We start from the raw sequence: 12086 nt of genomic DNA on the forward strand, positions 1-12086 counted from the left end.
GAATATCAAATAAAATAAACTCTAGGTTATATTTGACATTATATATAATTTTAGATAAAGTATATTTTTTTATTCTTTAAGTTTGTTAAAAATTTTAGAGTCCTTTTTAAGGAATTCGATTTCACTCTCTAAAATTATTTAGTTACTCTAAAAAAAATAAGTTAATTTATACCATTAATCATTTTTGGATTAAGATAATCAAACTCACAACTAATAAATATTATAAATTCAAAAGTGAATAAGGCATTACTTACTACTTTACTAAACTAGTCACTTTAAAAGATTTTTTTTTTCAAATTCTTACCCTAAAATTGACTTTGCCACCTTTTTTTTTTTTTCAGGATTAAAGTTTCCCGTAATGCACGGGTCATTAAACTAGTTCTTAGTCTGAAAATGACTTTGGCAGGGTCTTTACTCTTTAATAACCAGATTATCAAAGACGCGTTTCACTTTCACCTATCATAGTGGTGATTTCATTTTTCAAGTACTTGTAACTTTGTTCTTTATCAATCAATCAGTATTGCCATATTCTGTTTCTGGTGATCAACCACAAGAAGAGATCAACACAAGAGTCCTTGAAGACTTCTGAGTAACTTGGGAAAGCAAATTGAGGTATGGTTTCATGAATTCATATATACCTTGCAAAACTTTTTCTTAAGACCAGTAGCATATATATATGTAGGTGTAGTCAGCTATCTGAATCAAATGATTTGTTGTTATATATGATAAGAAACAATTGTTTAAACCTACAGAAAGGGAGAAAATTTGGAGTAATACAACATCACCTTGCACTTGCTGCCATATCTGTGCTTGTGAGCTTTATAATGGGTCATCAGGGACATGTTCTGACGACGAAACCAGAACATCTTAGGAGGAAACTGGAGACAAAAGTTGAGCAAGTACAAGAACAGGTAAAGAACACAGTTCAAGTTGATAGAATTGAAGGCGGGTTGTTTTATGCAGTTTGACTTTGAATCAAGAGAAAGCACTTTCAATGGAATCTTCGAAGCCTTACAAGATGATAGCATCTCCAGTGTGGCAGTGTACGGCATGGGTGGAGTAGGAAAGACAACCTTAGCAAGGCATGTAGGTAAAAGAGTAAAGGAGATGAACATGTTTGACCTTGTTCTACCTGTTCATGTGACAACAGCTGAAAATGTCAAGAGGATTCAAGGTGACATAGCTGCCGGGTTAGGACTTCGATTGGGAGAGGAATCCGATCTAGCTGAAAGACAGAGACAACTATCACTTAGATTAAGAAATGAAGAACATGTACTCATAATTTTGGATGACTTATGGGATAAGCTTGATCTGCAAAAGATTGGGATTTTAAACAATCACTGTAAAGTCCTCTTAACTACGAGAAGTCAACAAGTTGCATATTTGATGGGATGTCAACGCAGCTTTCATCTATTTCTTTTAACTTTGGAAGAAAATTGGGATTTGTTCAAGAGGTGCGCAGGCATCCATGATGATCGGTTCGAGCCGGACTTACTTGCTATAGCAAGGGAAGTTTCAGCACACTGTGAAGGATTACCACTTACCATTTCAATATTGGGGTCAGCTCTAAGAGCAAGAACTGTTGACCTGTGGAAACAAGTCTTAAAAGATTTAATGAGTTCAAGAAGGAAGAGTTTGAATTGGGAAGATGATAGTACTAATTTTATAATCCAGATAATAGTGGTGATCTATAATATTATACTTGCAAGCAAAGAAGCTAAAATCATATTCTTAATATGTGGTATGTATCCAGAAGATCATGAAATTCTCATTGAAGATCTGTTCCAACAAGTAATTAGACTAAGGTTGTGCAGCAAAACTGATGTGATTGCAACCATCACTAGCCTCAAGGACTCTAGCTTGTTGATGCCTTCCATTACAAGTAAAGACCATGTGCTAATGCATGATTTGGTCCGTTATGCTGCTAGGAAGATAATCTTTAAAGAGAAACCTACCAACAGGGACAATATCAGTGAGTATATGAATGCGCTTTATAATGAGGAACATTTTCAATGGCAAGAGGCATTACATCGACTTCTTTGTCGGTTGTTTGGTGCAACTGAGTATCCAGAATCTTCTTCTTCAACAAGTTCGGAGCTCCAAGTTGCACAGTCCTACTCCTCTACAATTCCTAGGCCATCAGGGAAGATGGTGGATTTTTATGGATTGTGTCAGGTTGACAAATCATTTCTGCCACTGCTCAAAGAAGCATGCACCAAGAATCCAAATCTGATAGAAAGCCAGAGAAAACACTCTGAAATGTTAAGGCAGAGTGCTTTTGATAGCTTAGGAAGGTTGTTGTTTCTGTTGCATAATGTTAGGATTAGAGATTGGATAAACCATAAACAAGAACTGCAGATGTATTGGGAGCAGGCAAAGCTCATGAAGTTCGATTTGGAATGGTCGAGTCCTGCTATGGAACGAGTCCTATCTTCGGCCGATCTTGCAAGGATCGAAGCATTGCGTGAGGAAGAGAAGTATTGGAACGAAGAAGCTTCTAAGCTAAGAGAGAAACTCAAGATTGTGGAGGATAAAGCTGCAGTCATTAGAACTGAGATTGTCCTCACAGAGTCTAAGTTGGATGGTTTTGCAATTGGTTATGGTTCAGAGGCTGGGGTTGTTTCCAAAGTCAGTCCTTGGAGGAAAATTTTTCTATTTAGATAATAAAATTCTTGAGATCTTAATGAATATAGCTAGTGTATTACTTATTATGCAAGTTATGGCATGTTGATTTGTACTTCTTGTTATTCACTTTTACTAGTTCTTCTTGATATTGTCACTGATATATAGAAAATTAGTTTAGAATCATTGTTCTGCCAGAGATCGATTTTATAGTTCAGTTAAATTTTTTTCTTAGCTTATAGAAAACATGAGATAGATATATAGCTGAGATTGGGAAAAGAAGCTCATCTTAGCTGCAAAACAAAGACAAGTATATGATCCCTTTAATTTTTCTTGGATGCTCAAAGGCAAGTATCACTGTGATTATGAAGTAAGAAACATATCTATACAAGGCTTAGCCTTAAAGTATACTACAGTATGACTAGTCATTGACACATTAGTAATTACAAATTTACTACTGCTAGCTTTTCTTTTTGGCATTACAAGAGTGTGGCTACTTTTCTCTGCCAAAGATGTTTACGGAAAGCATTCAAGTCTTATACAGATACAAAGATACTCAGCATTAGAAGTTTCATGGATAATGTTCTTTTCAAGACCATTGAACAATTTAGCCACTGCTTTCCTATCACCTTACCAATTGATTTTGGAGCATTATTGTTCCAAAGCTTCAAATGTTTCCGGAGCAGGTAAAGATCATGATGTTTCATGCTGAATGGTTGAGTCCTGTATAATTGTCTTCTCTTAAAATTATTGGTATGATGGCATCTCTTGCAGATATGCTAATCTTTTACTCTGTTTCATGTCATGCTGGTTAGTATTTCTTTTTAATCACTTTTGCTATTTTGTATCATTTCTAGCTTTTAATTGGTACATTGAGGAAAATCATGACTATATGGCATTTTGTCTTTGTTGGATGATTAATCTTTATCTTACAATTGAAATTAAAAAGCTCTCGCTCTTTTTAAGATAGAATATAATGTTTGAATACTAATTTCAGAATAAACATGTGAAAATTAACGTATAGAAACTAAAAAGCAACACATTCAAACTTGATACACAATTACAGAGAAGGGATATGCCATATGCAGTGGTCTTCAATAATTACATAATAAAGTCAATAATTACATAATAAAGTGGCCACATGTTTATGATAAACGCTTCAATTCTTCCAAAATACAAAGATATCAAAACTACTACACCATATTTGGAATTGAACATATAATCATCCAATCCAAGCTACACAACATAAACATTAATCTAGTACTAGTGTACTCCTTGGAGAATAGAAAACACTGTCTGAACAACAGTGAGAACAAGCAGAAAAATTCCAGCAATGGAAGCTACCGTCTTCCATGGAGTGTTGCAATAATCGCGCCTCAAAGTCGCAACTTTTTTGTTCCAAGGGCGTGCACAAAAAGCATTCAACCTTTGAAAAATATGGGAATATTTCTCATTAAAATCTGGAGTCAAAATGTTCACTGCAAGGCCATTGAACATTTTAGCCACTGCATTGCTATCACCTAACCATTCTCAATTATTCCTTTCTTAATCAGCAAATCCACATCTTTGTCTGTGTTGATAAGAAAATCCAAGACAACGATATAGTCAGCGAGATAGGATTCATTGATACAATGGCATTGCTCGAAAGCTAACAAATTTCTCAAAACAACTTCAGTAGTGTCCTCCACTCTAAAGAATGGAATTCTCAAAGTATGACCAAAAAGTTGCAAGTCTAGTAAGCATTGACTAGCTTTCTTTACCTCAAACTTCACTCCTGCTTCCTTCAACTCAGTTGCACTATAAATTTGCACTATCTGTGCTTCTCTTGAACATCTAGAGATTGATAAGTTACAGGACAGTAATAGAAGCTTTCTAGAAAGATCTGTGAAATGAGCTATTCCACCAACATTGGATACTGATAAGTCACCCTTAAAATCACCAGGAAAGATTATTCTACCAGGAACTATATGATAAAGAGCGAGACTTAACAACGAAGGATGCCTGTCGTGGCTCTGGCTCTCGCTTCCACCAATGAAGGTAGAAGGAAAAACCAGATTGTAAAGCTTGTCAAGAACAAAGAATGGGACTTGATTCTCAAGCAACAACAAATCATATTGTATATAAAGCCTTAGCCGTGGTGGCAAAAGAATAGCATTGTCGCCATGTGTAAGCATGAAATGATACCTGAGTAGAAACTCTAATATGAAGCAGCAGTCCACCAAGATCACCATAACATGTTCTTCCTTACTAAGCTTGATGTCATCTGAGTAACAACCACGAATCTTTGGCTCAAGCTCTTGCACGCAATTCACAAAACTTTCTAACTTGTTTGTCTCGGATCTTTCAATGAATTGTTTGCAATATAATCTTTTATGGTCCTCCATCTTTAGCAATTTTTCATTTCCATGGTGAAAAGGACCAATGGAAACAATCTCTGGAGTGTATGCATCTTCTTTAAGCTTGCGGATGTTATGGGGAACCCTGTAGATGCAACATTCCTTTGTAAAGCGACCTTGTCCCTTCTCCAACATTGCTTCAATCTTCATTACACCGTCATTAGGATTCGGAGTTGCCATCTATATGAATAGATTAATACTTTTCCTTTTTAGTTAGAATTTTATATACTTATTGGTTACAACACTATGGAAGAAATTATGGTATTGATTATTTGATTACATAGATGCTATTTACTGTGATATTTTACATGTAGTTATATAGATAGACTTTTTTTTCTATGTTGCTACAAACAAAGCTTAGTGTTAATATGGCAAATCCAGAGAAAATTTAAAATCTTAGGTGTTATTAGTTTGTTAAATATTATTTTGGTCTCTTTTTATATATTATAATAGATAGATTCTATATTAGTTAATAATAGCAGAAAGTTAAAAAAAACATTGGAGGATAATGCGATATAATAAGGCACACTCACCTTTCAGCCTTTGTGTATTTGAAAAGTGAAACGATATGAGAGTGTGGCCTTTGACTCAGTACCCTACACAACACAACAAAACACAAGTTGAACCTTGTGTCAGTAATCATTGTTTCACAATCAAACAAGAGATTGTATAGCATGGGTGGAATAGGACACACAACCTTATAAAAAAACTTGTGTTATGCAACCACAATTTCAAATTTCATGAGGATAGATATATATAGCTGAGATTGGGAAAAAAATAAAGACAAGTATAATGATCTTAGCTTGCAAAGATAAGACAAGTATATCATTTTTTTCTTGGATTCTCTAAGGCAAGTATATATCACTGTGATTATGAAATAAGAAACATGTTTATTCAAGACTCAGCCTCAAGATATACCATGACGAGTGATTGACACATTAGTTACAAACACCTTTTCTTTTTGGCATTACAAGAGTAGTGTGGGTTGCGATTTAATAACTAGGCTAGCCATTACTTAATTTACTGAAGCATAGCTTCTCTTGTTTTCTTTAAGATAGAACATGATGTTTAATTTGAATACTAATTTCAGAATAAACGTGTAAATAATGTAAAGAAAGTAACAATAAGAAAAATATCACATTCAAATGTTGATACAACTGCAGAGTAGCCCTATATATATAATATATGGGCTATACATGTGTTCATAACAAACATGATACCAAATCTACCGAACTATATTGAGCATTGAATATATAATCATCATCCAAGCTACACAGCACATGCATTAAGCTAGTACTACTTGGAGGATAGAGAATACTGTCTGAATAATAGTGAGAATAATAAGGAGAAAAATTCCAGCAATTGAAGCTACTGTCTTCCATGGAGTGTTGCAGTAATCAAGCTTCAAAGTGGCAACCTTTTTGTTCCAAGGATGATTACAGAAATCATTCAACTTCTCAAACATGCAGAAATATTGAACAATAAAATTCATATGAAGGGGAAGCTGCTAGCTAGGTGTCCTAAACTTGTGCATTGAAAGTGATTTCTCTGGATTCAAATCGCATAAAAAATACAGAATAACATGGCATGTTCCATCAACTTGAACTGTGTAGTTGACTTGTTCATGAACTTGGTCAACTCTTGTTTCCAGTTTCTTAGTCAGAATATGTCCTTGATGACCCATTGTAACTGTATGTGTGTTTGCAGCGCTTACAAACACAGATGGCTGCAAAAGTTGTCCTGATTTTATTACTTTTATATTGCATCATGCAAAAGTTGTATTTAATCCTCACAAATAAATAGATTGGTTTTTAAGAAATCTGTAACCTGTAATGATTCTTTTTCATATAATTTGTTATTGTGAATTAATTATTGATTCTTTGAGGCTTTTTCCCCATGTGATTAATCACAGTTTTTAAACATTTCTTTCTCCCTTTCATATGACCATTTCTTGTGTTGGAAGAAAGCAAAATTCAGTGATTCAGTAGTTCACCTGGCCTCCAAGTTTGGCTTACACTATTTTTTTGTATGAATTATTGTCTCAACTATCAATCATCTATAATAAATTCACATTTTTCTCACATCCAAGAAATTAAATTCTCATTGAACATGCTTGAGTAACAAAAATTTCAATTAATATAGTAACTAATGTACTCCTTGGAGGATAGAAAACACTGTTTGAATAACAGTGAGAATAACTAGAAAAATTCCAGCAATTGAAGCTACCGTCTTCCATGGAGTGTTGCAGTAGTCGCGCCTCAAAGTTGCTACTCTTCTGTTCCAAGGTTTCTTACAGAAAGCATTCAAGCCTTTAAAAATACAGGAATATTTCACATTAAAACCTACATTCACAAGATTCACTGCAAGACCATTGAACATTGTAGCCACTGCATTGCTATCACCTAACCAATTCTCAATTATTCCTTTCTTAATCAGCAAATCTACATCTTTTTCTGTGTTGATAAGAAAATCCAAGAAAAAGATATAGTCAGCGAGATAGGATTCCCTGATACAATGGCATTGCTCAAAAGCTAACAAATTTCTCAAAACAACTTCAGTCCAGTCATGCACTCTAGTAAAAGGAATTCTGAGAGTATGACCTGAAATTTCCAAGTCCAGTAAGCATTTACTATTTTTGTTTACCTCAAACTTCACTCCTGCTTCCTTCAACTCAGTTGCACTATAGAGCTGTGTTAGCTGTGCTTCTCTTGAAGATCCAGAGGCTGATGGTTGGAATAAGTGAGAGGATGTTAATAGAAACTTTCTTGATAAATCTGTGAAATGAGCTATTTCACCAACACTGGATAAGGTTAGCTCATCAATATCACCAGGAATGGTACTGTGAGGAACCATATAAAGAAAAGCAAGCCATAATAATAAAGAAGGTTGGCTTGGGTTGCCACTATTCAAAGTAGAAGGAAAAGCTAGATTGAAAAGCTTCTCAAGAACAAAGAAAGGGACTTGATTCTCGAGCAACACCAAATCTAATTGTACATAGGTCTGTAACCGTGGTGACAGAAAAATGGCATCATGACTTGTCCCCTGGTTAAAATGGTAATTGAGTAAAAGCTCTAATATGAAGCAGCAGTCCACCAATATGACCCTAACATGTTCTTCTTCACTGAGCTTGATGTTATCTGAGTAACAAGAACGAACCTTTGGCTCCAGCTCTTGCACGCAACTCACAAAACTTTCCAAGTTATTTGTCTCCGATCTTTCAATGAATTGTCTGCAGTATAATTTTTTCTGATCCTCCATCTGTAGCAATTTTTCATTTCCATGGTGCAAAGGACCAATGGAAACAACCTTTGGAGTGTATGCATCTTCATTAAACTTGCAGATCTCATGGGGCACCCTATAGATGCAGCATTCCTCTTTAAAGCGAGGTTGTCCCTCCTCCAACATGGTTTTAATCTTCATTACTTCATTAGTATTATTCCAACTTGCCATCTATATGAATAGTTTGCCCTTTTAGTTAGCCACTTGATCAAATTAGTGTGTATATAATAAAGATTAAAATAGTTGAACCTTTTGTCAGAAATAAAAAGTTCTGGAAGAATCACAAGAGTTTGAATAGCATGGGTGGAATAGGAAACATGCACAACCTTATAAAACATACAAGTTGTGTTATGTTCCAAATTTCAAGAGCAACATTATTCAACATGAGATAGATATATAGCTGAGATTGGGAAATGATCTTAGCTTGCAAAGTGAAGACAAGTATATCACTTTTTTTTTCTTGGATGCTCTAAGGCAAGTATCACTGAGATTATAAAATAAGAAACATATTTATACAAGGAGTGTGGTGGTTAGTTAGTAATAATTATTTTTATCAGTATAGAAAAATTAATGTACCATATAAGAGTGTGGTGGTTAGTTAGTTTGCTTAATATTTAAAGAGAGAAAAAGAAGCATTAAGATAGAAGTTGAAAAGTATGAATAGAAAAAGGAGCAAGGATAGTGGAATTAGAAGAGGACGGTTGTATCTACCCAAAAAAAGGATTTACAATCACATACCATTGAGTTTGTATCGGACCGTGGGCGGAGCTCCAAACCACCGTGACCAAGAATCATTGGTTCAAAGCCCTTGTCGCATGGCTTGATCCAAGAGAGAGCCACAACTCAGCTAGAGTAAGAGTAGCAGAGGCTTTTAGAAGATCGGCAGAATGAAAGGCTTGCTAATGCATATGGAAGGCCTAGAACTGCGTTTCCGGATTTCTGATAAGGAAAAAAAAATTGAAGGATTTAAAGTAGAGAACAGAACAATAGGAATGCTGGCACAATATACTGCCAATCATTTAGGTTGTTTCAATATCTCACATAAAAAGTATACACAATAAAAAAAAATATCATAAGCTAGTATAAAAGATATGCATCAATAATCACGACTCATGACAAATTTTTGCCTATATACAAACACAGACAAGCATTTCCTTACTTGACTTTTCTTTTCTCCCCAATTCTACTGGCTTAGAATATTTTGCTCCATACAAAACTTACAGAGAATACACAAACCAAAAGTGTGTCAAATAATATGATCACATTACCTTGTGAATTTCAGCAAGTAAAAGAAGAACTGAAGCATTCTCAACTTGCAGATTGTACTTGTAGCACATGCAGAAGATGAAACGCAACCCTTTAAACAGTGTGTTCTCTTTTAACACTCACTAACACTAGCAGCAACCAGTACCTTTTTCTCCTTCCTGGGATAAGAAGCTAAGGTCTAATTCAGCCAAATTAAAATTCTTTGCTTAGTTATTATTAGGAAATAGGAGCTGTAAAATAGCTGGGTTTCTTAAGTAAAGTGTACATATTATAATTGAATAATTGTCATGAAAATTGATACACAAGGTAAAGTCAACCTTTTGAGGAATGGTTTGACAGATAAGTTACAACAACCGAGAAAAGTGACACTTGGCAACATAGTCAACAAGGCCTCGTTTGTACCCTAGATAGAATGGACACCAGGCACAATGATTATGCCTTTTTACCTCTATCACTTGCTTTAAAATAACTAGTCACCAAATGAGGAATTAACAATTCATTGTCCAATTTCAATATCACTAGAGATACTAGAAAAGAACTAACAGTTCAAATACCTGTAATCTAAGTAGCAATGAAGATTCTCCAAAGCAGCAATGTAATCATCGTACTAGAAAAGAACTAACAGTTCAAATACTACAAGATGCATACTTTTCAATTATATCAGCTTGATCTTGTAAGTACCTTGCAACTGCCAGTTTGTGCGCAGGAATACTGCACCACTAGGATCATCATCTCTTAGCATGTTACTTGAAGGATCTCCATAAGGACTAGCTACTCTAACATTCTCACTCAGTTAACATCAATATCTGTGTTTGTAAATTTTGACCAAGCATAGTTAGATCACTATGTCAAGAAACAGGCCAAAAAAAGCATAAATTATAAAAAGTCCTGGTTTTATATTAAGACGCCTTCATGAACCAGGATGATTTAATATTCTGATTTTATTTTTTATTTTCTATCTTTAATTAAAGGATGAACTATACAAAATAGCAAACAGAGAACAGCCCAATCACAACCATACCATCAACTAAACTCAGAAGCTTCAATTTCTTCTGAAACATTTTCATATACAAAATTCTCTAGGTCCATGTTCTTATATTCTGAATACGTCTCCAGATTAATACTAGAATCATCTAAACTAAGTGCTTCGTAAGGAGGACAATTTGAGAATTCTTCTTTACAAAATTCTCTAGGTCCATGTTCCATTGATGTGCACTTTCTTAACATCAGGTATGATGTGCACTTTTTGGCCTGTCATCATCTAGGCTTAGTATCAAACATAATCTACTGTCATCAACTACTAACATTTTCTGCAGTATTTGTTTGATCTGTTTCATGGTTTTCTTGATTCTTATGCATATTTACTCTGTTATAATTAAATGGAAAAAAAGTGAGGAAAAAGAGTAGACCCAGATAAATCTCCTCAAATGCGGCCAAGATGGAACTTGTAGTTAAATACTACTTTTTTTAATACATTATTGTATATATTTAGATACATCGATTAACAAACTTTCCAAGAAACTGAAGACAGCTATAGACGTATGCAATCGCTTGAAGAACAAATAACAGCAGAAGAGAGCTTGAGAAAACAAAACAGATGCAACAACTCTATACTAATTTGAATATACCTCTATTATTATTGTATATGAAAGAAAGGTGTACACAAAAGTGATTCTTTTCATTTAAGTTAATCCAAAAGATCTTTTCGAATAATTTAAAAAGCTATAATTTATATCTTTTTTTAGAAGATTTTTTTTCTTATAAGAAAGATAATTTTTATATAATAAATAAAAAAATTTATTTTTATATTATTATACCTGAATATAATTAATAAACAAAAAAAAATATTTTTATATAATATATTCAAATATAAAATTATTTTTACTTTTTATAAATTTAAAAAAAAAAGATAACTCTTTCAAAAAAAGATAACTCAAACAAACCATATTAAAAAAGAAGTACCACAATATGTTATTTTGCCTTGTTTTGTAAGTAAACCAGTAATGGTAAAGCAAACCCTTTTAATCCTATATTATACCACATTGTAGTACTGATTCTACCCACACGAACTTGTTTCTTTCTTCTTTCCTTAATTAATCCTACCAAAGATCGAGTCTTGAAACCCTTGTTCACTCGAAACATTAACAACCAAGCTTTTCAATGGCAGAGGCAGAGGTTGCCCCAAGAAAGAGACTCATAATTAAGCTTCGTTTGCCGCGTTCAAGAACAGTGTCATCTGAAGAATGCACACTAAAGCATGATGCTGATACTGAAAAGCGTGGACCAGAATTTATGGCTTCTGATTCATGCGGCGAGAAGAGGAAGAAAGATCAGCATTGCACCACTACTGAATACTCGTGTAATGTAGTGGGAAAGAGCCATGCAGAAGGTTCTAGAACCTTGTCAATTGATGCACAGTGCAAACAGAAGAAGGACGATGATGGTGCTGATTCTCTCGGAGGCAGAAAGAGAAGAAAGTTGGCAACTTCTGAAATTTTTGTTTCCACAAAATCTTCTGTGCAA

General features: G+C 34.3%; 3 protein-coding genes across 4 annotated transcripts; 1 reads left to right on the plus strand and 2 right to left on the minus strand.

Annotated features, from left to right (window-relative positions):
* The first annotated feature begins 401 nt into the window (after window positions 1-401).
* LOC112701994 (probable disease resistance protein At1g61300) lies at window positions 402-2808 on the plus strand. Its single transcript, XM_025752826.3, has 2 exons — window positions 402-612; window positions 753-2808. Exon 2 carries the CDS (start codon window positions 958-960, stop codon window positions 2662-2664), a length of 1707 nt encoding a protein of 568 aa, XP_025608611.1. The 5' UTR covers window positions 402-612; window positions 753-957; the 3' UTR covers window positions 2665-2808.
* An 874-nt stretch (window positions 2809-3682) lies between these two features.
* LOC112701995 (UPF0481 protein At3g47200-like) lies at window positions 3683-5745 on the minus strand. 2 transcript variants are annotated; one of them, XM_072198602.1, is made up of 4 exons: window positions 5716-5745; window positions 5552-5614; window positions 4383-5198; window positions 3683-4192 (listed from the first exon to the last, which is right to left on the minus strand). In XM_072198602.1, exons 3-4 carry the CDS (start codon window positions 5196-5198, stop codon window positions 4172-4174), a joined length of 837 nt encoding a protein of 278 aa, XP_072054703.1. In that variant the 5' UTR covers window positions 5552-5614; window positions 5716-5745; the 3' UTR covers window positions 3683-4171. The 2 variants fall into 2 exon arrangements, with proteins under 2 accessions (XP_072054703.1, XP_025608612.1); XM_025752827.3 differs by having other exon boundaries at window positions 3683-5198.
* Window positions 5746-7101: 1356 nt separating this feature from the next.
* Window positions 7102-11486, minus strand: LOC112701996 (UPF0481 protein At3g47200). Its single transcript, XM_072198972.1, has 3 exons — window positions 9566-11486; window positions 9036-9236; window positions 7102-8468 (listed from the first exon to the last, which is right to left on the minus strand). Exons 2-3 carry the CDS (start codon window positions 9090-9092, stop codon window positions 7164-7166), a joined length of 1362 nt encoding a protein of 453 aa, XP_072055073.1. The 5' UTR covers window positions 9093-9236; window positions 9566-11486; the 3' UTR covers window positions 7102-7163.
* Window positions 11487-12086: the final 600 nt, after the last annotated feature.

This window comes from Arachis hypogaea, chromosome 7, assembly GCF_003086295.3.
Source record: "Arachis hypogaea cultivar Tifrunner chromosome 7, arahy.Tifrunner.gnm2.J5K5, whole genome shotgun sequence".
Lineage (NCBI taxonomy): Eukaryota > Viridiplantae > Streptophyta > Magnoliopsida > Fabales > Fabaceae > Arachis > Arachis hypogaea.

Bases quoted from the DNA above. Each gene is read 5' to 3' on its own strand.
- LOC112701994 (XM_025752826.3), top strand. From the start codon at position 958: ATGCAGTTTGACTTTGAATCAAGAGAAAGCACTTTCAATGGAATCTTC.
- LOC112701995 (XM_025752827.3), bottom strand. From the start codon at position 5,198: ATGGCAACTCCGAATCCTAATGACGGTGTAATGAAGATTGAAGCAATG.
- LOC112701996 (XM_072198972.1), bottom strand. From the start codon at position 9,092: ATGATTCTTGGTCACGGTGGTTTGGAGCTCCGCCCACGGTCCGATACA. The intron at 8,469-9,035 runs GTATGTGATTGT...CTATTCATATAG, and splicing joins GGTCCGATACAAACTCAATG to ATGGCAAGTTGGAATAATAC.